Source organism: Drosophila persimilis, unplaced genomic scaffold, assembly GCF_003286085.1.
Source record: "Drosophila persimilis strain 14011-0111.01,24,50 unplaced genomic scaffold, DperRS2 tig00001355-arrow-arrow-pilon, whole genome shotgun sequence".
NCBI classification, from domain to species: Eukaryota; Metazoa; Arthropoda; class Insecta; order Diptera; family Drosophilidae; genus Drosophila; species Drosophila persimilis.
The window spans coordinates 133781-158349 of NW_020825472.1; the positions used below are offsets into that span (position 1 = coordinate 133781).

Sequence of the window (24569 nt, forward strand, 5' to 3'; positions counted from 1 at the left end):
GGGTCACAGAATTATTTGTTGAGACGGGAGCAGTGGACGTAGAGGTGTTAGTTGGGGAGCCTCAACAACCCTCCGGACGGCAGCGTTAGCGGCTTCAAGTTGGACCACGGAAGCGATTGCGACGGCTTCCTCGAGGACATTCGGACCGACGTCCTGGTCAGACACGGGCGCGGGAGTGGCGGCAGGTGCGACTGCAGGAGAGACTGCAGATGAGGCCTCCGTCGTATTCGGCGCGTATAATGTAACCATTATAACAAAGGTCCATGGCGTCAGAATTTATAAGTGACGGTGATCGAGATTGGGGTGCAGGTGATCCCGGGACTGGAAGAGAAACGACCGGATTAGAGATTGGCAAATAGTTGGTAACCTTCTTTCGCTTTGGCGACTCAGTCAAAATTTTTAGATTTTTGAAATGAGACTCCAACACAAGAAACTTATCCTGTAGCATTTTGTATCCGGAGTTGAGCGCAGCGAATTCAGTATGAGTCTGTCTCATAAAAACCCGCATGTCGTTCTTTACCGCAGCGAGTCTTTATGAGGTCGACTACGCGTCCTCCAATTTGCCCAAAGTCGGCGCAAACAATGTGTGCCATGTTATCACACAACCAGCAGAAGGTGAATGTTTGCCGTGTGGCAGCTGAGCGGCAGCGTTTAGCACAACAAATACTCATTATGAAAAGATGAGGAAAATAAATATGAGAAAGGTGAGATTATTCGAGGAAAATGCTTGAGCGATGACTTTAAGTCGAAACTAATAATGATCAAGTAGCACAAACAATTACGTAGATCAATACAGCAACAACAACGAACAACGATTTGGCCGTCGCAAAATCACAAACACAAAACGAACACGAAAAACACAAAGCGTCCGACGCGGAGAGGGAGGCGGCAAACGCAATACGACTGTGTTAGTATTTATGCGGAGAAGATTAAAATGTAGATAAGAAGAGAGAGCGGCTCAGATAGAGTGCATCGACAATACATATGTCAACAGCAATGCAGCTGCCGGTGACTAAGAATGACGGGGTAGGAAAGAAAACACAAATTGGATTAAAAATTTGGGAATAACTACACGAAAACAGGAGTACTGGTTATGCACATGTAGCAAACAGAATGCTCGATTAATTACAAACACAATAAACGTTTTATAAATCACGTCTCCTTAAATCACGGAAAAAAATAACTATTAGGCGGATGATGCTGGCCACCATGTCGTACTATGGCCATCAGAAGTCCGGACTAGAAGTGCCTGCCTATACAGATCTGAAGATCAAAGGAGGAGGGTTTTTGGTTGAAATAATGCGAGGGATATCCAAGGGGTTTCGGCCCCTCACTCAGAAAACCGTCTTGGAAACGAGTGAATGTTTGCCTCAGCCTGTAGAACCGAACCATTACAGATATGCTGAGATATTGGGACTCTGTCTATTCGCCTGGCTGGTCCTGCTGACGGAGCCGTATTTCCTGCGCCTACGTCATGTGATTATGCGTTGCTTCTACCCGGAGCGAGACCATGAGAGGGCCATGTATCTGCACAACAAGATCTTGACTGAGCGAATAAGCGTATTCAAGTTGGCCCGTCGCCAGATCCGCGCTGCCTTAATGTACCAGGATCGAAAAGGGCACATCAGCTCGTTCAGGGGCAATCTGAATCGGTGAGATTCGCGGAGCAGACATTTCCACATATTTAATTGAAACTTTCGCCATTAGATGCTGCTGTTGTGCCTGTCTGGTTGGTGCCATGAGTAGTGATATCTGCATCATTTGCGCCAAGTCCTTAAGCTCGTAGGTAATTCGTCAATATTTTGTTCTGCTATTGTTCAGACTTTCATTCTGTCCTCCAGTTCCACCCGCATAAATTGCGACTCACTAGGCTGCAAAGGTGTCTTCTGCCCGAGGTGTTTCAGCAAATCCAACAACAAATGCTGCCTGTGTCATCGGCCAATAGATTATGGCGATTTAAGTGATTTCTCTGTAGTTCAGTGAGTTTATTTTTTGGTGTAATTGGGATCTGTAAACCACTTTATTGGCACTGCAGGGACTCATCTGATGATCCTGATGCACAATCGTTTACGCAGAAGCAAGCTAGGTTGGATTGCGATGGATATCACAAGAAAAGAATCAATATTTAATATTGTTTACATATGTTGGATGATTTTAAAATAAAAGAAAATAGCTGATTTATCACTTTCTTCCTCAGTCGTTTAAACTGAAAAGTGATTGAGTGTAGGGGGCCGGATCGAGAATCAATTATCCAACGACGAGGTGTATGTTCCAGTTTAACTCCTTTCAGTCGTCACAGAAAGGAAAGGCAATTGGGTTTCGTTGAATACATATATACTCTGTGACTATGTGCAACTATCTGCAGTGTATATTATTTCTACGAAACATATTTTCAGTTCAGTAAAAATAATTATCTACTATAAGATTACTCTTGCATCTTGCAGGAGGTAGTGTACTTACTGCACCATCAAGTTTCCCGTCTGAAACCAGCAGAAGGCTGTTACGCGAGCATGCAGGAAAGATAGCTGTTAGATTGGACTACGGTTACAAGAAGACCACCTCGTACAAGTCCGACTCTACGGGCATGCAACCGAAGGTCGAGCCAGAACTGGAGCCCCCGGAGATCCCTAGCATTGAGATTGTTAAGCTATTAAGCGTTTTTAATAACTGTTGCAATTTTTGAAGTTAATGAAAGTCGAGAGGTTATATATAATTCACAATTTATTTGCATATGTACTTATATGCTGCGTACTGCATATGCTGTACTGCATATGTACAGGTTATCGCGTATGTAAATATGGGGATGATTGGGCGAACGATTGATGCGAGGATGTTAATCTAATAGCTGCGACGATTAGCTCAAGACTGACAATTCAAGGGCTGACGGGCCAAATTGCCGGGCCCTATGCAGCAAGCTTAGACGCGAGCGAGAGAGTAGGATAGCCCGAGAGCGTTAGAGCTGCTCGGGCCGCTGTTAAGCCGAGTACGAGAGATTGCGATATTAAGAGACGAAAGAATTCCGCTGCATGTGCATATGCGGTAGCAAATGAACTTTACAGTGGGGGCATTGGAAATGACAACAACAAAATGCATTTCCGCACCACTGGCACGACTGGTAACTACGAGACCCGCAGAACTATCTATGTTGAGTTTAGACAATATAAAGTTTCGGACCATGACCTCCGTAGCCGATGCCATGAGTCGAGAGACGAAAATAGGTTTTGAAGGAGCAACCGCAGTAAGAACAGATAGGGGGGTCACAGAATTATTTGTTGAGACGGGAGCAGTGGACGTAGAGGTGTTAGTTGGGGAGCCTCAACAACCCTCCGGACGGCAGCGTTAGCGGCTTCAAGTTGGACCACGGAAGCGATTGCGACGGCTTCCTCGAGGACATTCGGACCGACGTCCTGGTCAGACACGGGCGCGGGAGTGGCGGCAGGTGCGACTGCAGGAGAGACTGCAGATGAGGCCTCCGTCGTATTCGGCGCGTATAATGTAACCATTATAACAAAGGTCCATGGCGTCAGAATTTATAAGTGACGGTGATCGAGATTGGGGTGCAGGTGATCCCGGGACTGGAAGAGAAACGACCGGATTAGAGATTGGCAAATAGTTGGTAACCTTCTTTCGCTTTGGCGACTCAGTCAAAATTTTTAGATTTTTGAAATGAGACTCCAACACAAGAAACTTATCCTGTAGCATTTTGTATCCGGAGTTGAGCGCAGCGAATTCAGTATGAGTCTGTCTCATAAAAACCCGCATGTCGTTCTTTACCGCAGCGAGTCTTTATGAGGTCGACTACGCGTCCTCCAATTTGCCCAAAGTCGGCGCAAACAATGTGTGCCATGTTATCACACAACCAGCAGAAGGTGAATGTTTGCCGTGTGGCAGCTGAGCGGCAGCGTTTAGCACAACAAATACTCATTATGAAAAGATGAGGAAAATAAATATGAGAAAGGTGAGATTATTCGAGGAAAATGCTTGAGCGATGACTTTAAGTCGAAACTAATAATGATCAAGTAGCACAAACAATTACGTAGATCAATACAGCAACAACAACGAACAACGATTTGGCCGTCGCAAAATCACAAACACAAAACGAACACGAAAAACACAAAGCGTCCGACGCGGAGAGGGAGGCGGCAAACGCAATACGACTGTGTTAGTATTTATGCGGAGAAGATTAAAATGTAGATAAGAAGAGAGAGCGGCTCAGATAGAGTGCATCGACAATACATATGTCAACAGCAATGCAGCTGCCGGTGACTAAGAATGACGGGGTAGGAAAGAAAACACAAATTGGATTAAAAATTTGGGAATAACTACACGAAAACAGGAGTACTGGTTATGCACATGTAGCAAACAGAATGCTCGATTAATTACAAACACAATAAACGTTTTATAAATCACGTCTCCTTAAATCACGGAAAAAAATAACTATTAGGCGGATGATGCTGGCCACCATGTCGTACTATGGCCATCAGAAGTCCGGACTAGAAGTGCCTGCCTATACAGATCTGAAGATCAAAGGAGGAGGGTTTTTGGTTGAAATAATGCGAGGGATATCCAAGGGGTTTCGGCCCCTCACTCAGAAAACCGTCTTGGAAACGAGTGAATGTTTGCCTCAGCCTGTAGAACCGAACCATTACAGATATGCTGAGATATTGGGACTCTGTCTATTCGCCTGGCTGGTCCTGCTGACGGAGCCGTATTTCCTGCGCCTACGTCATGTGATTATGCGTTGCTTCTACCCGGAGCGAGACCATGAGAGGGCCATGTATCTGCACAACAAGATCTTGACTGAGCGAATAAGCGTATTCAAGTTGGCCCGTCGCCAGATCCGCGCTGCCTTAATGTACCAGGATCGAAAAGGGCACATCAGCTCGTTCAGGGGCAATCTGAATCGGTGAGATTCGCGGAGCAGACATTTCCACATATTTAATTGAAACTTTCGCCATTAGATGCTGCTGTTGTGCCTGTCTGGTTGGTGCCATGAGTAGTGATATCTGCATCATTTGCGCCAAGTCCTTAAGCTCGTAGGTAATTCGTCAATATTTTGTTCTGCTATTGTTCAGACTTTCATTCTGTCCTCCAGTTCCACCCGCATAAATTGCGACTCACTAGGCTGCAAAGGTGTCTTCTGCCCGAGGTGTTTCAGCAAATCCAACAACAAATGCTGCCTGTGTCATCGGCCAATAGATTATGGCGATTTAAGTGATTTCTCTGTAGTTCAGTGAGTTTATTTTTTGGTGTAATTGGGATCTGTAAACCACTTTATTGGCACTGCAGGGACTCATCTGATGATCCTGATGCACAATCGTTTACGCAGAAGCAAGCTAGGTTGGATTGCGATGGATATCACAAGAAAAGAATCAATATTTAATATTGTTTACATATGTTGGATGATTTTAAAATAAAAGAAAATAGCTGATTTATCACTTTCTTCCTCAGTCGTTTAAACTGAAAAGTGATTGAGTGTAGGGGGCCGGATCGAGAATCAATTATCCAACGACGAGGTGTATGTTCCAGTTTAACTCCTTTCAGTCGTCACAGAAAGGAAAGGCAATTGGGTTTCGTTGAATACATATATACTCTGTGACTATGTGCAACTATCTGCAGTGTATATTATTTCTACGAAACATATTTTCAGCTCAGTAAAAATAATTATCTACTATAAGATTACTCTTGCATCTTGCAGGAGGCAATGTAATTACTGCACCGTCAAGTTTCCCGTCTGAAACCAGCAGAAGGCTGTTACGCGAGTGAAATTTTAGAATAGTTTTTCTAAATAACGATACCGAAATTTCTTGGGTGACTGCAATTTTTTATTTTAATACGACGAAAGAAAAGGGGTGCGTGCGTTCGATTTCATGGATTTATCTCGACTTCTTTTATATATTAAAACAATTTCTTCTATGCCTACCTTACCTACGGTGGCAAATCGGGGCGAATTCGCCAAGAGCGAGAGAGCGAGCTTTTATTGCGCTCCCGCTTTGCCCTAGCCTAGCTTACACTAGACTTCATGAATTACTATCCTAATAACAATTATTATTAGCCAAATGGCGCTACACCGGCCCCGTTGAAGGCCTGGAAGGCTTCAAACCATTGGCAGAAGCGCCAATTTGTGTATCGGCCTCCTGAACGTGGCTCCGCTGCTCGTCCTTAGCTCGACCACTCTGACCCTTCCGTCCTGCCCGGCGGTTGTTCCGACCACCCTTCCGAGGAGCCACTGTTGAGGGGGCAGGTTGTCCTCGGCGACGATTACGAGGTCGCCTTCCTTTATGTTTGGCTCCTCCTGGTGCCACTTGCATCTTATTTGCAATCCCAGCACATACTCCCGGGACCATCGCTGCCAGAACATTTGCCTGGCTGACGAGACAAGCCGCCATCGCTTTAAGCAGCTCAGACCCTCCTGGTCCGGGGTCCTGGGTGCTGGGGGTGCGATGAGCGGCCCGCCTGTCAGCAGGTGCCCGGGAGTCAGCGCGTCTCCGTCGCTTGGGTCTGGGCTTGGGTTCCTAGCGGGCGCGAGTTGAGTACCGCCTCGATCCCGACCAGCACGGTCTCCAACTCCTCTGCGGTGAGGAGAACGCTTCCGACTGCCCGTAGGAGTAGGCCCTTGGCAGGCTTCACACCGGCCTCCCAAAGTCCGCCCATGTGCGGTGCTCGAGGCGGTATGAAGGCAAACTCGCACCCGCTTCTTGACGCAAATTCGCGTATCGCGTCCGCTTCCGCCTCTATCTTCCTCCGCAGTTCGCTGAAGTGGCGACTTGCTCCGACGAAATTTGTCGCGTTGTCGCAGTTCACGCGTTGCGGACATCCTCGACGACCGACGAACCTTTGGAATGCCAACAAGATGGAATTAGTCGTCAAATCGGAGACAATTTCTAAATGAACCGCCTTGGACGCAAAACAGACAAATAACGCTATGTAGGACTTATAAGGGGGCCTTCCACGAATTTTCAGAGTCGTATAGACTGGGCCACAAAAATCAATGCCACATACTGAAAATGGGCGGAGAGCACGGAGCCGGTCTGCGGGTAAGTTGCCCATCATTTGGGTCTGGAGTAGCGGCTTGCATTTAAAGCAACGAATACACGACCTAACTGTCGCCCTGCAGACCACCTGAGCATTCACTATCCAAATGCTGGGATCTGATTTGAACGGCAGTCTTACTTCAAACCGACCTGAAGGCACGACCTGAGTAGTCCTTCTATAATGCTTTTCACATAACTTGTGTTCAGGAGATAAAGACTTTTTAGAAGACGGCAATTCTTCCAGTGACCAAAACTTTTGTAATGTGTTGTCGATGTGTATCACCGTCTCTTCTCGACAACTCAAACAATTCCTCGCTTCTTGGGTGGCAGTCACCTTTGGAGTGTATCTGCCCGACACAATCCAGCCGAGAAGCGTTTTCTGCAGAGTTGGATAGTCAGGACCTTGTCGAATCTGACCAACAGATAAAAGTTCGAAAAATGTTTCTGCACCTATCAACATATCTATCTTCTGTGGCTTGAAGAAATATGGGTCTGCAAGTGGTAAGTTCTTCGGGATTTTCCAGTCACTCACGTTAAGTGTCTGATCAGGGTGATACCCCGAAATGGACCTTAGAATCCAGAAATCAACCGAAAATTCACTACCAGTAATTCGCGACTTCACCACCGTGTGTATCTTTTTCTTGACTTGTGAATTGGATTCACCAATACCAAGCAAGTTGATACACGACTCCTCCCTACGGATCTGTAAGCGCTGTGCTAAGTCCTCAGTTATAAAATTGGTTTGAGACCCCGAGTCAAGCAGAGCTCGGGCCAAAACATGTTCACCATTATTTGTTCGGACGCTTACGATCGACGTAGCCAGAATAACTCTATCCATAGCTGTCGCATGGAGAGCATGCGAAGTGGAAGGTTGATTCTGATTGGGAGGAGGAGAAGAATTCTCTGGGGGTGATGGTAACGCTAGACTTTTATTCGCCACTGTGTACCTATGCAATAAGGTATGGTGTGAGCAGCCACACACTCGACACTTCTTAGCTTTGCATCGTACTACAGAGTGGCCTGGCTGCAGACAATTGATGCACAAGGATGCAGTTTTTGCGAATTCGAACCTTTGCATTACTGCTAGCCGACCAAATGGACTGCAATCTGTCAACAAATGGCCTTTCGCATTGCAGTAGCTGCATTGTTGATTTTTGGTATTCGCGGTGGAACACGCGAATGAGCTCCGATTATGCGATTATGCGGCTTGCTTGGCACAGCTTTCTGCTCCTGCTTTGGTTTGTCCGAATTTTCGGCCGAAAGATGCTGATGTCTGCGATTAAGCAACTTTTCACAGTCCGTCCAAAGTGGCAGTTTGTCATAATCGAGCTGTTCTTCCCATTTCTCTTTGGTCACCGGATCGACTCTGCTCAAGACGAGATGAATAATCATCGCATTCGAGATCTTTTTATCATCGCCTATCGACAACAACGAACCATATATGGATGAGGCGGTATCGATAAGGTTCCTTAAGGACGATGCTGATTGCTGGGTCATTTTGGGAAGATTAAATAGGGCATCAATGTGATTTTTAAAGATCAGACAATCATTATCGTAGACCCGTTTTAAGCTAGCCATTGCTTTCTCGTAGTTGGTCTCGGTTACTTGGAAAGCCCTAACTGTTCCCAACGCTTCACCGGAGAGAAAGCAAATGGTTGAACTTTTCGATAATTGGAATGCTTTGGTCATTATGAACTAGAGTCTCAAATAAACCTATGAAGTTTTTAAAGTCCGAAAAGTTGCCGCTGAACTGCGGCAGAGCTAACTTCGGAAGGCGAGCACGAGTTGGGCCACCATAAGCTGGTACTGCCGGTATTGTCTTATCAGCTGTCTTTAATGCGCAAATGAGAGACATTAATTTTGCCATTGTGACAATTGAGAGTTCTTCCAACTCGACTCCAAATTCATCGTCAACGTCTATATCTTCAATCTTCTCTTGAAGTTCGCGTGTCAAACGAATGCCTTTGACACGGCAACTGCGCTTTTTCTTCAGCTCTTCAAGGACGATATTGTTGGCTTTTGAGGTCATATTGATTCTCAATACAAGCAACTGAAGGCGAAAGATCGTTTCTAATAATCGTATTTAATGCCGAGGCACTCAATGAAATAATGGGTAATTGTACCCAAACGAGGTGAAAAACCAATATACCCGAAAAATTTAGGGTAGAGCGTCGCTTGGCTGGCGCGTACACGAAAACCACATAAGAATAGCAACGAACTGCACTGGTGACAAGCGAAAACGAAAAATTTCACCGCTGCAGTTCTGAAGAATGAATGTTGTGTATACGTATGCACCGACAACGATCGACGTTAAATTGATTTGCGAGGCACGACTTTGTCTTAATTGATAGTTGGATCCTACTGACACCAAACGAATATACCCGACGAAAACAGGGTAGCGCGTCACTTGGTGTTTGGTTTGGATCAAGCGCGCCAAACAAAAGAACAACGATAAGCAACGGTGAAGAGCGAAAACGAGACGAAAAAATTCACCGCTGCAGCTGCGTATTGGTATGCGTGCTTGGCCAACGACCCAACTATACATATGTATATTTGACACAACGAAAACGAGAAAGGGGAAAGGGGCGACAGCGATTGCAGTTAAAATGAGTTATATGTGTAGTTATTGCGTCCAAGAGGGTTAGATGTACATATGTATATATGTATTAATATATATGCTCAACTCTAACTACAGCATGCAACCTAGCTCTACTATGTCATTCGTATGTGCCAAGAATTGAAAGCGAGGTGCAATTGTTTCAGCACAAGACAATAATTGCGAGTTTTTTAATCTTTTCGTCTTCACTCGAGCTTTCAATTTTTTGCACAAATACCTCTTGGGAAGATAGGAAATTCCAGGTGCTGTACTCTCCTCTTCTTATACTGGATGCTCCACTTGGATCTTCTTGGGTAGATGGTATATGTGTATCTCCTTTTGTATATATGTAGCTGCAGACAGGGTATTGCACGACCGACGCGGTGATTTTTAGTTTTGTTTGTTTAATTATTTGCACACACGTCGCGGTCAATTTGGCAATTTAGCTGCAGCACATATGCATGTACATGTATGTATGTATGTATAATAGATTTTGGCTATTTATCTTTTCTTCACTGTGTCACTGTCACTTTTTGCCTTCCACTTGAATTAATATGTACGTTTAAATTGCAAGTCCACCCGGGGGCGCCATGAAATTTTAGAATAGTTTTTCTAAATAACGATACCGAAATTTCTTGGGTGACTGCAATTTTTTATTTTAATACGACGAAAGAAAAGGGGTGCGTGCGTTCGATTTCATGGATTTTTCTCGACTTCTTTTATATATTAAAACAATTTCTTCTATGCCTACCTTACCTACGGTAGCAAAGCGGGGCGAATTCGCCAAGAGCGAGAGAGCGAGCTTTTATTGCGCTCCCGCTTTGCCCTAGCCTAACTTACACTAGACTTCATGAAATACTATACTAATAACAATTATTATCATCCAAATGGCGCATGAAAGATAGCTGTTAGATTAATATTCGAGGAAAATTAGCACTAAAGTTAAAGGGCACGAGCCAACCGGCACCCACCGTAACTGTACACGCCGGCGGAAGTGCGACTATACTCTCTCCGCGAGGGCGGCTGGAACAGGTCCTGGTACGGTCATGTGTCTGCCAGGATGCTGGCTAACTATAGTCGGGCGATGAGAAGAAAACTCTCAGTGAAATAACTCCAATCCAAGGTGACACTGTCATATGCCGAGAGATGAATGGCAGAGGGGGTGCTCGGTCGTTTATATGCGGACTCTGGATACCTTCCGACCTCCAGTTTTAATAAGGCTTCCCGGGGCACGCGGGCTATGCCCCGGGCGACTAACGCCTACTCGTGGGACCAACTATGCCAAACTTTACTATACATACAAAAAACACCGCAAAGGAGCTCGGCACTCCTCCTAAATTGCTGGAGGGAAATGACCATCCCTATAATAATGCATCTGGGAAACCAGTGCCCAAAACGACGTCGAAGGAGACTAAGTCGGTCCACGTCGGAGGGCCCAGGGAATCGAATCGCGGCGATGGGCCAAGACGGTCCTGCCCGACTACCAGCCATCCAAAGCTGGCAAGGCCGCAGCCAAGGCCCCAAGCAAGCGGCAACGGAGGGAGGCGGAGAACACCACCACGCAATTCCAACCGGCCAAGAGGACGAAAACACTGAGCTCGTTTGCCGAGGTGGCGAGAGGAAAAACCCTAATTGCAGTCTTACACAGCCGGTAGCATCGCTCAAGGAGGTCTACCCAGGAGCCAAGCTGGAGGCCGTGAAGTGGAAGGACATCCCCAGCAAGCCGAGGGCCAGAGCGTGGGTCTCGGCGTAGCCTGCAGAACCGGATAAGATTCTCCGGATTCTGCAGGTCTGCAACCCCCACCTTCCCACAGCCGATTGGAAGGTGGCCAAGGTAGAGGAGAGCAACGGACAGAGGCGCCAAATCATCCTCGTCGTGAACGAGGAGTCGGCTAGACTTCTGCACGTCACGGAGGGCACTGGACTACGGCTACAAGAACACTACCTCGTACAAGTCCGACTCTAAGGGCATGCAACCGAAGGTCGAGCCAGAACTGGAGCCCCCGGAGATCCCTAGCATGGAGATTGTTAAGCTATTAAGCGTTTTTAATAACTGTTGCAATTTTTGAAGTTAATGAAAGTCGAGAGGTTATATATAATTCACAATTTATTTGCATATGTACTTATATGCTGCGTACTGCATATGCTGTACTGCATATGTACAACTTATCGCGTATGTAAATATGGGGATGATTGGGCGAACGATTGATGCGAGGATGTTAATCTAATAGCTGCGACGATTAGCTCAAGACTGACAATGCAAGGGCTGACGGGCCAAATTGCCGGGCCCTATGCAGCAAGCTTAGACGCGAGCGAGAGAGTAGGATAGCCCGAGAGCGTTAGAGCTGCTCGGGCCGCTGTTAAGCCGAGTACGAGAGATTGCGATATTAAGAGACGAAAGAATTCTGCTGCATGTGCATATGCGGTAGCAAATGAACTTTACAGTGGGGGCATTGGAAATGACAACAACAAAATGCATTTCCGCACCACTGGCACGACTGGTAACTACGAGACCCGCAGAACTATCTATGTTGAGTTTAGACAATATAAAGTTTCGGACCATGACCTCCGTAGCCGATGCCATGAGTCGAGAGACGAAAATAGGTTTTGAAGGAGCAACCGCAGTAAGAACAGATAGGGGGGTCACAGAATTATTTGTTGAGACGGGAGCAGTGGACGTAGAGGTGTTAGTTGGGGAGCCTCAACATCCCTCCGGACGGCAGCGTTAGCGGTTGGACCACGGAAGCGATTGCGACGGCTTCCTCGAGGACATTCGGACCGACGTCCTGGTCAGACACGGGCGCGGGAGTGGCGGCAGGTGCGACTGCAGGAGAGACTGCAGATGAGGCCACCGTCGTAGTCGGCGCAATGTAACCATTATAACAAAGGTCCATGGCGTCAGAATTTATAAGTGACGGTGATCGAGATTGGGGTGCAGGTGATCCCGGGACTGGAAGAGAAACGACCGGATTAGAGATTGGCAAATAATTGGTAACCTTCTTTCGCTTTGGCGACTCAGTCAAAATTTTTAGATTTTTGAAATGAGACTCCAACACAAGAAACTTATCCTGTAGCATTTTGTATCCGGAGTTGAGCGCAGCGAATTCAGTATGAGTCTGTCTCATAAAAACCCGCATGTCGTTTGTTCGGAGCAGAACGCAGCCGATTAGCTGCTTACCAAATAGCACCTAATTCTTGGCCCTCAGCCGCTTATTTTGTTTGTTACTTATGTCTATGTCACTCATTTGTTTGTTAAAGCTTTTCGCTTGCTTGCCCTGCTAAACGCTCTCTGCCAGCTCGCTCTTCGCTATCTCCGCTTTGCGTCTGCCTACCGACGTCGGCCGAGCGAAGCTGCGCTTAGCGATCGGAGCGGCAATTTAAAGGGCAGGCAAGCCACACGCATTAAAGAACATATCGCAATTTTATTTCTGCGCCGAGTTTTATTTAATTGGAATAATTAGTCGGCCGATTGGGGATAAAAAACATTATCTCCACATAAAATTTGGTGACCCCGACGTGATCTCTGAGTTGCAGTGTCAATTAATTATCATTCGCGATCGACATTCGTTAGCCTTAACAAATTTTCGGCGGTTAAACACAATTCGGTGCTAAAACATACTTACATACACCTACATACACGCATTGCTGGCTATTAATTTCTCTGTCGCGACAATTCGGTCAGTGCAGTGCAGCGAACTCACTAATACACACAAGCGGAGTACAAAGCGGAATCGGACAGCTCGCACAGCCGCACAGCTAAAGGCATTAGCTGTAATCCCTTTGCTTTCGGTTCGCACGTTTATACGTATACAGGGTGTCTTTTTCGGTCGTGCTGAGTGACTCTTTTAAAACCTCAACATGGCAGCACCTGAGCCTACCAATGTCGCGAACGCAGCAATGCCGAGTGATGTTGATTTCTACAAGCACAAGGCCGAGTCCGTCGCGCGCCAACTAAAGGCCATGGATCGCTTTCTCACCAAGGAAGAGCTTGCCGAGTTAGATGAGGCAGAACTTCAAGCTCGCTTAGAGCAAATCGAGCGAATGAATGCGGATTTCGATGCCGCTCAAACGAGCCTTGAAAGGCTGGATTTCCTGCAGTTAGCCCATGATGCCCGGCTGGACTTTTCGAATGTTTACGTCAAGGTTAGGTCCAGGCTTTCGCGGGAGTTGATGGCTGCGCGCACGGTAAATGTTGCCAATTCAACAGCTCGGCATACTCTCGAGGGGAATTCGTCGTTGTTCGCCTATAGTAGTATAGGCCGTTCTCGAATGCCCGAGTTGCAGCTTCCGCGATTCGGTGGGAGCTACATGGATTGGCCAGAATTCCACTCAATGTTCTCGACAATGGTGCACAAAGACCATCGTATCCCAATCATCGAAAAATTCCAATATCTGCGTGGATGTCTAGATGGTGCTGCGCTGGATACGATTCGTTCCTTGGAACTTTCTGAGGAGAATTACGACAAGGCGTTGAATTTACTAATGTTGCGATTCGATAATAAACTGTTGCATTTTCAGGCACACGTCAAGGCTATTTTCGGGCTGCAAGGGGTGGAGAAGGGCTCGGCTATCGGCTTGCGCGCGCTCAGCGATAAAATCGCACTTGCGTGCACTGCAGACCTTGGCGACCCCGCAGGAGATTTCCGATGGGTTGCTGATCTTCATCATAGGCACGAAATTGGACCACAAGACCAAGGAGAAATGGGAGGAGAACTTGCCGACGTCAGGATTGCCCCGGTGGTCAAGCATGGCCTCATTCTTGGAAGCAAGATGTCGGATGCTGGAAAATTTGGGATCGGCTATGGTAACAATTCCTAGCCAGCAGGTGGGAGAAAGTAAACCTAGCACCCTAATCACCTCCATTAACGATCATAATAGCTCAACATGCAAGTATTGCAAATCTTCCGATCACTACATATCCCGATGCCAGGCATTTCTAGATCTCCCTGTCTTTTCTCGATACAAGGAGGTGAAGAAGCGCCATTTGTGTCTAAACTGCCTCAACAAAGGCCATTCATTGCAACGCTGCAAGTCAGGGGCATGTAGAAATTGCCAAGCCAAGCATCACACTCTGCTCCACATGCAGTCGGGCGCTGACGCTGAGTTGCCGTCGCCGAGCACGGAACCGACCCAGCATGATCCTGCAAGTGCCCTAGTTGCAAGCGAATATACCAGCCCTCCCCCCTCGAGTCAGAAATCTCTGCCCAGCCAAAACGTGCTGCTAGCTACCGCAATCGTATATGTCAGGGGCCGTTTTGGATCGCTTATTCCATGTCGTGCCATTTTAGATTCCGCTTCTCAGGTTAACTTTATAACATCGAGACTCGCCAATCAGCTGCAGTTAGATCCTCACCCGTCTCACGTTCAAATCGCCGGTATTGGAGAGTCAATTCTACCATCCAGCAAGGCTGTAGACATCGTCCTGCAATCTCAAGACAAAAGCTATCACGGTTTCCTCTCTGCAATTATCACTGCCTCAATCACAGGAATGCAGCCTAACTTCGGCCTAGACGCAAAGGATTGGCCAATGCCAAATAATCTAAAACTGGCTGATCCTAATTTCGCCAAGCCCCAGCGTGTCGATCTGTTGATAGGCGCTGGTCTGTTCTTCGAATTAATGTGCGTTGGACAGATTCGACTGTCAGACCAATTGCCAACATTGCAGAAGACGAAACTTGGCTGGATTGTGTCAGGAAGTATTAAAAACTCTGAGAAAGCCCGTGCTGCGCTAGCAGCCGTTGAAGATGCCCCTGTCATCTCCGCTTGCGAGACTAATTTGTGCGATATTGTAAGGCGTTTTTGGGAAGTCGATGGAGATTATTCGCCCTCATCAATTTCGGAGGAAGATGTTCATTGCGAACAGTATTTCGTCACAAACTGCATTCGCCTAGATTCCGGAGCTTACTCCGTGCGTTTGCCAACCAAATTCAGTCTAGAGGAATTAGGAGAATCGTATCAGCAGGCGCTACGTAGATTTCTCAATTTGGAGAGGAAGCTAGCAAAAAATGCACAGCTTAAGGAAAAATATATGGAGTTTCTCCAGGAGTATCGTGATTTAGGACACATGTCGCCAGCTTCGCGGCAGTCAGACCTCCCGCAGTACTTCTTGCCTCACCATTGCGTCCACAAGCAGGATAGTACAACCACCAAATTACGCGTAGTGTTCGATGGATCTGCCAAAACAGCGTCTGGAGTATCACTGAATGATGCGCTAATGGCTGGACCCACCATCCAACCTAAAATTCTGATAACTCTGCTTCGTTTCCGCTTTTTTAAAGTCGCCTTGTGTGGCGATATCTGCAAAATGTACCGCTGTGTACGCGTTTCCCATCCCGATACGCACGTGCAGTGCATCCTATGGCGCAATGAACCGAAGGAGGAGATTCAGGTGTTCAAGTTGGAGACTGTTACTTACGGAACCAAACCTGCCGCTTTCTTAGCAATTCGTGCTATGCATCAATTGGCAAATGATGAAGAATTGCGTTTTCCGCTTGGCGCTGATGTTGTTCGAAGAGATTTCTATGTCGATGATCTCATATCTGGAGGGGACAGCATTGATTCTGTCATCAAGATTCGTCAGCAGGTAAAGGAGCTACTTTCGAAAGGATGTTTTCCCATACGTAAATGGTGTTCCAATGAACCCGCTGCTTTGGAAGGCGTATCGGAGGCGGGTCGCGAAAAGTTCCTTACCTTTCATGACGGAACTGAAGTAACCAAGGCGCTTGGTCAAGTTTGGGATCCCACCAGGGACAATCTTCTGTTTAGCTTCGCTCACGTCGGAACCGCTGCAGGCCCAATATCGAAGCGTTCGGTCCTGTCTACACTAGCTAGGTTCTACGATCCTCTAGGGCTCATCTCTCCCATCATCACAAAAGCTAAAATATTTATGCAGTCGCTATGGAACGAAAGCCTAAAGTTGAATTGGGACGAAAGCCTGCCCCAGGATCTACATACGACTTGGATTGAGCTGACTTCGCAGTTGTCGATGGTTGAAAACTTTAAGTTTCCACGTTACGTGCTTCGGCAGCAAGCCAAACTAGAAATGCACGCGTTTTGTGATGCGAGCCAAGCAGCATATGGAGCCTGTGTATACATGCGTTCGGAAGCTCTTGGCATTGTGCAAAGTCATCTCTTATGCTCTAAATCCAGAGTCGCGCCCTTGAAAAGTATGACTATCCCCAAGCTTGAGCTATCCGCTGCCCTCGTATTAGCCGAACTAGTGTCCACCATAGTTAAGGGATTATCAGCTCCATGCCAAATACATTGCTGGTCGGATTCGTCCATAGCCCTTGCCTGGATTCGAGAATCACCATTGAATTTTAATATATTTGTTTCTAATCGAGTTCAGCGGATTCAGGAGCTCACCGCTGGAATGACTTGGCATCACGTGCCCACAAAGTTGAATCCTGCCGACATCATATCACGTGGATCCACGCCCGCTGAACTAATGGATAGCAGCCTTTGGATCTCTGGACCACCATTCTTACGTCTTGCGAGCTCGGAGTGGCCTGCAGGCTTGCAATTGCCAACCGATGTACCAGAACGTCGTCATGCAGCATTGGTTGTTTCAAACGAAAGGGATGTATCGTACGATTGCAAATTTCAAAACTCATTCGGATCCATGCAGCGCGTCTTTGCTTACATATATCGATTCTACATTCTCAAGGACAAAGGCATAGCGCGGTCGAAGGGTCAACTTACCGTAATCGACATCAAAAATGGTACGCATTTGCTCATAAGGGCAATACAGCAGCAACAATTTTCGGAAGAGATAAGGGCCCTCACCAGCAAACAGGCCCTACCGCCAAAAAGCACGATGGCCTCACTGAATCCATTTCTGGATAGCTTTGGATTGCTGCGGGTTGGAGGCCGCCTCCAAAATGCCGAATTGGACTACGACGCGAAGCACCCGATCCTGCTTCCTAAGGGATATCCTGTAACTGTCTCTATTATTATCTTCTTTCACGAAAGGTTTCTCCACGCAGGAGCTCAAGGATTGCTCGGACTGCTTCGGCAAAAATTCTGGCCTATTGGTGGACGCAAATATGTTGCGGGAATCATTCGCAAATGTGTTAGATGTTTTCGTTTGAAGCCAGTGCTGAGGGAACATATCATGGGAAACTTGCCTGCGGATCGCGTAAGGACTAATCCAGCATTCCACACAACGGGCGTTGATTTTTGCGGACCCTTTTATCACAAGTCGGAAGTCAGAAGCAGGCCTCCTATCAAATGTTACATCGCTGTTTTCGTATGCTTTAGCACCAAAGCAACTCTTTTGGAAGTCGTTCGGGATCTATCTACAGAATCCTTTCTGGCAGCATTAAGGCGTTTTATAAGTCTACGTCCCAAACCTCGAATCATTTGGTCAGACAACGCAACAAATTTTGTAGGAGCAAAAAATGAGCTTTTGGAGCTTCGTCAAATGTTCCTCAGCGATCCTCATACGTCGGCTGTGTCACATCTCTGCGTTTCTAGTGGAATCGATTGGAAATTCATCCCCCCTCGCTCACCACATTTTGGGGGTTTGTGGGAGGCGGCTGTTAAAGCAGCTAAATATCATTTTCATCGCATCGTCGGGACCTACATTTTTACTCTTGATGAAATTCAGACCTTGGCTTGTGAAATCTCTGCTTTGTTAAATTCCCGTCCGCTTTATGCAATTACAGAAAGTCCCGATGACCTAGATGTGCTCACGCCAAACCACTTTCTCAATGGAGCCCCGAAAGCTGCATTCGACGAGCCAGATGTGACGCATCTCCGGGTCAACCTACTTAGTCGATGGCAGCGGCTGTGTCAAATGAAGCAGGCGTTTTGGAGAAAATGGAGCACGGCGTATCTTTCGATTCTTCAGGAGCGGAGCAAGTGGCGGTCATCGTCTCCAAACATCAAGCTAGGAGCGCTAGTCATGATGAAGGAGGAAACGCTGCCACCATAAGGTGGCCGCTTGGCCGCATTGAGAGCGTCATCCCAGGAAAAGATGGAACCATCAGGGTAGTCGTCATCCGCACTCAAAGAGGCCTTTTCAAGAGGGCCGTTGGAAAAATAGCGGTTCTGCCCCTTCAGGATGGATCTGTTGAAAGTCTTTGCCTTCCAACGGGGGGTGAATGTTCGGAGCAGAACGCAGCCGATTAGCTGCTTACCAAATAGCACCTAATTCTTGGCCCTCAGCCGCTTATTTTGTTTGTTACTTATGTCTATGTCACTCATTTGTTTGTTAAAGCTTTGCGCTTGCTTGCCCTGCTAAACGCTCTCTGCCAGCTCGCTCTTCGCTATCTCCGCTTTGCGTCTGCCTACCGACGTCGGCCGAGCGAAGCTGTGCTTAGCGATCGGAGCGGCAATGTAAAGGGCAGGCAAGCCACACTTGCAATTTCGATGTCACGCATTAAAGAACATATCGCAAATTTATTTCTGCGCCGAGTTTTATTTAATTGGAATAATTAGTCGGCCGATTGGGGATAAAAAACATTATCTCTACATCGTTCTTTACCGCAGCGAGTCTTTATGAGGTCGACTACGCGTCCTCCAATTTGCCCAAAGTCGGCGGAAACAATGTGTGCCATGTTGTCACACAACCAGCAGAAGGTGAATGTTTGCCGTGTGGCAGCTGAGCGGCAGCGTTTAGCACAACAAATACTCATTATGAAAAGATGAGGAAAATAAATATGAGAAAGGTGAGATTATTCGAGGAAAATGCTTGAGCGATGACTTTAAGTCGAAACTAATAATGATCAAGTAGCACAAACAATTACGTAGATCAATACAGCAACAACAACGAACAACGATTTGGCCGTCGCAAAATCACAAACACAAAACGAACACGAAAAACACAAAGCGTCCGACGCGGAGAGGGAGGCGGCAAACGCAATACGACTGTGTTAGTATTTATGCGGAGAAGATTAAAATGTAGATAAGAAAAGAGAGCGGCTCAGATAGAGTGCATCGACAATACATATGTCAACAACAATGCAGCTGCCGGTGACTAAGAATGACGGGGTAGGAAAGAAAACACAAATTGGATTAAAAATTTGGGAATAACTACACGAAAACAGGAGTACTGGTTATGCACATGTAGCAAACAGAATGCTCGATTAATTACAAACACAATAAACGTTTTATAAATCACGTCTCCTTAAATCACGGAAAAAAATAACTATTAGGCGGAGCGAAGTAAAGACGCGACCATCAGCAACGATAGATATCGATAGATCTCTTTAAGCTGCTTGACCCGACAGAGATCAAGCCTGTGTCGGTATCGGACAAGGCATCAGTAGTGTCGGATGACATCTTAGATGGGTACGTGTCAGACGTGAGCGATCTTACTAGGGATCTAACGCACTTCGGGGTCGGGGAGGAGCTGGACTCTTCGGAGAGCGACCACGCCAAGACAGTGGTGGAGATAAACCTCAGGAATGTCACTGATACTCCTGCAGATAAACGTCCACCATTGTAAGGCAGCATGCGCTGCTCTCTTGCTCCACCTAGCCAAGGGTGAAGCCGACATAGTCCTCATTCAAGAGCCCTGGATATTCGGAAACAGGCTCTCTGGTCTGAGGACTACTGACTATAAGCTATATGTAGCTGACACCGCAGGTAAAACCCGCACCTGCATTCTTGCAAAAAGATATTTGCACCAGGTACATGGGTCACGACCAACCAGACCCCCCTCCACAGTCGCTCACGGCGCTAATCACAGACTGCGAGGCCAAGGACACCGGCCTAATCGTAGGGTGTGACGCCAATGCACACCACTGCCAGTGGGGAAACATTGACACTAATGAAAGAGGTGAGTACCTTTTCAACTATTTACTGACCACCCATGATCCTATTAAATAGGGGAAGTGAACCCAACCGTCATTATTTAAAACCGCAAGGAGGTCCTGGACCTCACACTTGCCTCTCATGAGATACATGGGAACATCGTATCCTGTAGGGTCCTGGAAGAGCACTCCTTCTCGGACCACAGGTACGTGGAAACCGTGTTCTCTTTTTCACTAACGAGACCAGCTGAATTCCGGAACCTCAGGCGGACAAACTCGACTCGGTACTCAAACCACCTCTGTCGGGTTCTCCATGAGACTCCACCTGAGGAGGAGATTTCCAGGGAGGCCACGACTCATCTTGTTAAAATATTTACCGACGCCTGCAATGAAGCGCCCGATAAATCCTGCCCGTCGAGCAAGAGCAGAGCCAGAAAAAACCAGAATGGTGAACTCCTAAACTAGGAGAACTCCGGAAAGCCTACCGGAGACTCTTTAACACAGCTAAGGCTGAGAACGTTGAGCGGAACTGGGCCGAATATAAGGGCAGTCTGTCAACTTATAATAAAGAACCGAGAAAAGCCAAACGCGCCTCATGGCGTAAGTTCTGTAGCGACGTTGAGAATAACTCAGAAGCCTCGCGCTTGCGCAAATTTCTTTCAAAGACTACACCCACTCTGGGCTTCCTGAAGAATGCCGACCAATCGTGGACAACGTCCAGAGATGAGTCGCTCAATCTTCTCCTTAACACCCACTTTACGGCTGCGATGAAAACAGACCACACTACATCGCGGCTCCTTCCGTTGCCTCAAGTGATATCATGAACCTGCTAAGCATCATCCCTGCCCAACTGATCCACGCTGGACAAAAAGCCACTAATGGCTAAAAAAGGTATACGAAGGAATCTTCTCCCATGGATATATTTCGGAAACCTGGCTTCATAACAAAGTCGTCATCATTCCCAAGGCAGGCAAGTCCTCGCACACTGCCCCCAAAAATTTCAGACCCGTCTTTCCTTCAGAAGAAGATGGAACGGCTTTTGGGGATGCATCTGACGGTGAATATTCCGCCTAGTCTAATCTCAGACTCCCAGCATTCCTATCGGAAGGGAAGATCCACCGAAACGGCCCTACACAGTATCACATCGATCATAGAAGCGTCCGTCAACTGTATCGAGTACACCCTAGTAGCCTTCCTCGACATAGAAGGCGCCTTTAATAAAATCTTCCCGACCGCCATCACGGGTGCCCTGACGGACCTTGGGGTTGACTCCCGGACGGTGGGGCTGATCGATCAGATGCTACAATGCAGGACGGTTGAGGCATCACTGGGGACGTCAACGTCCACCAGATTTGTCAGCAGACAGCAGGTCCTCTCGCCCCTCCTATGGAACGTGGCAGTGAACGAACTGCTGCGGAAGATAGAGGGGGGTGGCTGCCGTGTTGCTATTGCACTCTCCGGAAAATTTCCGCAAACGTTGTGTGAGTGCATGACAAGTACTCTCACGAAAATGTCGAAATGGGCAGACAAATGTGGGTTAGGCGTCAACCCGACTACAACGGAACTGGTGCTTTTCACTAGGAAGTACAAGGTTCCGGTACTGATTCCCCCTAGACTATGTGGGGAAGCGCTAGTTTTCAGCAGCAACGCCAAGTATCTAGGCCTAATCCTCGACAGAAAGCTCGACTGGAAATTGAGCATAGAGGACAGAGTAAAGAAAGCCACAGTGGCCCTCTATACTTGCAGGAAAGCCATCGGACTAAAATGGGGAATGACCCCCTATATAGTTCGGTGGCTTCACACCGCCATCATACGACCGATCATGCTCTATGGAGTGGTGGTATGGTAGCCAGCCTTAGAAAAAGGACATGCCTCAATAAACTCAGCAGAGTTCAACGCATGGCGGATCTATGCATAACCGGCGCATAACTTCGCTTTACTCGAGGGGAAGCCCTGGATACTGTGCTGGACCTCCTCAATGTAGATCCCATGGGAAAGAAGGTGGCGACACTTTCCGCCCTCAGAATGAGAGAAGCCAGACTGTGGAAAGCGTCCGCGGTTGGGCACTCGGGAATCCTGACGAGACTCCCGCAATTACCGGAGAGGACAGATTATTGTATCCGTAGTGATCACCTCTCGACGCATTTCCATGCATCAATCCCACCTAGGGAGGACTGGGAGATGGGCGAACCAGGACCCGCAAATGCGGTTCACTTCTACACTGATGGATAAAAGTTAGACGGCCGCGTGGGAGGCGGAGTCTACTGCAGCGAGCTGAACATCAGTCATTGCTTCAGGCTCCCGGACCACTGCAGTGTGTTCCAAGTGGAGGTTGTAGCCATCAAGGAGGCCATTTCTATCGTCTCCAAACTACTTCTACGAACTCAGCGACTGTAAATGACTGCCGCAGGTCTCTGCACGAGATCGCAGAGCATTTAGATCTCTGCCTTATATGGGTCCCAGGCCACAGGGACATCGAGGGGAACGACGCCGCCGACGAGCTAGCCAGGCAGGGTACTACGATTCCTCTCCTATCGGAGTGGAAGCAGGTTGCGATAATCAGATAATCAGGACGATGATAAAAGATCCCGACTCCAGGAACTACTTCGGACGAAGATGATGATGACTTAATTGCTGCGGTAAAATTATGTGAGGCGAAATTGTAATAATAAAAATGTTTTATGTATTTTTGTAAAAATAATATATATACATACATATGTATATAATAAATATAACACATTTAAACACTATTTATTTTCAATGTTTTCTGTTTTACTTTTGTTTGGTTGAATTGCACTTCCTCTTATTAAAAGAGAATCATAGGATTCGTTTGAAACAGGTTTCTTCCAAGTGAGGATTACACAAAAAGAACAAGTTGGTTTCAGATAGAATAGAGGTTGTCACCTGTACCTCATATAATTAGATTGACCCAGTAGGAATCGTTTGGAACAGGTTTGTGAACAGGTACAGTTCGTTTTGGATATAAAAGATTAAGAAGTTGTTTGGGGGCGATAAAAGGGAATCCTCGGAATGCTTTTAGATTCTTATGAGCAGAGGATCTAATTCTAGTGATCTCCAAGGTCCTTCATCGTGAAAGTACCCTCCGTCTAAGGAAAGACGCCATGTGATTTTATTTTTTTTTTTTTTTGACGTTGGCATGCATTGACTGCATCTTTCAAGAGGCGATGCAGTTACTGCACCGTCAAGTGGCCCGTGTGAAACCAGCAGAAGGCTGTTACGCGCGGATCCCAGGCAAAGCGCAGCCCTCCTCCCGCCCAACCGACCGAGGGGCGCTGCCGCATGACGCGCGGTGCGTAGCCGAACCAAACGCGAACATGCAAGAAAGATAGCTATTAGACTAACATTCGAGGAAAATTAGCACTAAACTTACTAAGAAACTAAGCATGCAATCAAAATACAAATACCACTACAGTTACTAATTAATATAAAGGTGTGTAAGGATTAATAATTTAATAAGAGGAAGAGAATTAGTGTTGGATATAATATGTGTTCGGGCCAGCCGCTGAAGAATAACCGTAACTTTAACATTATTATTGTATGAGCAGAGAGAGCCGCCTATGTTGTAAAACGTTGACTTTCTGCAGAGCTGCTGCGCTCTCCCGCTAAAGGGGCTCTCTGCCGCCGCCACTTCGGCAACTACTTTGATCTGCTGCCGCCACTTCGGCAATCACTTTGATCTAACGCCGTCGTCTATAGTATAGTTCTATGCTAACCCCTCGATCTCGCATAAATTTTATCTGGCAATAGCAAGCAATCGGCTTCCGCTAAGCCACCAAGATTAAATACGAATTATAAAGTTTAACCCAAAATCTCTTTTCATTTTTGAAACACATAGGTGCCAAAAAAGCTTGGCATCTCAAACATTGGTGACCACGACGTGATATAAAACCATTGCTTAATCGCGTTCCGTTAAAACACTTCGTGTCTTGCATTCTTGCTCTCGCGTCTATACATCGTCGCTTAAGCGGTATTTCATTTTCCGTTGTTGTGTCGAATTGCACAACGGTTAACATTGACAACGATCCGAATACAGGCGCGGGCGGAAATATTGTGGTGGCTGATTCCAGACTGAGTCTGTATAAGCGTAAAAGTCAGTCATTATATGATCGATTGCACAGGCTTGGCGAATCCTTCGCGGGGAATAAAATCGATAAGTTGACC

At 46.9% G+C, this 24569-nt stretch overlaps 2 protein-coding genes across 2 annotated transcripts; both read left to right on the plus strand.

Annotated features, from left to right (window-relative positions):
* The first annotated feature begins 1194 nt into the window (after positions 1-1194).
* On the plus strand, positions 1195-2129 carry LOC6604214 (DC-STAMP domain-containing protein 2). Its single transcript, XM_026994190.1, has 4 exons — positions 1195-1652; positions 1708-1782; positions 1842-1979; positions 2036-2129. Exons 1-4 carry the CDS (start codon positions 1195-1197, stop codon positions 2127-2129), a joined length of 765 nt encoding a protein of 254 aa, XP_026849991.1.
* Positions 2130-4448: 2319 nt separating this feature from the next.
* LOC6604264 (DC-STAMP domain-containing protein 2) lies at positions 4449-5383 on the plus strand. Its single transcript, XM_026994191.1, has 4 exons — positions 4449-4906; positions 4962-5036; positions 5096-5233; positions 5290-5383. Exons 1-4 carry the CDS (start codon positions 4449-4451, stop codon positions 5381-5383), a joined length of 765 nt encoding a protein of 254 aa, XP_026849992.1.
* Positions 5384-24569: the final 19186 nt, after the last annotated feature.

Coding starts and splice junctions, on each gene's coding strand:
- LOC6604214 (XM_026994190.1), top strand. CDS start 1,195: ATGATGCTGGCCACCATGTCGTACTATGGCCATCAGAAGTCCGGACTA. Junction 1,653..1,707: donor TTCAGGGGCAATCTGAATCG/GTGAGATTCGCG, acceptor TTTCGCCATTAG/ATGCTGCTGTTGTGCCTGTC. Junction 1,783..1,841: donor TGCGCCAAGTCCTTAAGCTC/GTAGGTAATTCG, acceptor TCTGTCCTCCAG/TTCCACCCGCATAAATTGCG.
- LOC6604264 (XM_026994191.1), top strand. CDS start 4,449: ATGATGCTGGCCACCATGTCGTACTATGGCCATCAGAAGTCCGGACTA. Junction 5,037..5,095: donor TGCGCCAAGTCCTTAAGCTC/GTAGGTAATTCG, acceptor TCTGTCCTCCAG/TTCCACCCGCATAAATTGCG. Junction 5,234..5,289: donor AGTGATTTCTCTGTAGTTCA/GTGAGTTTATTT, acceptor TTGGCACTGCAG/GGACTCATCTGATGATCCTG.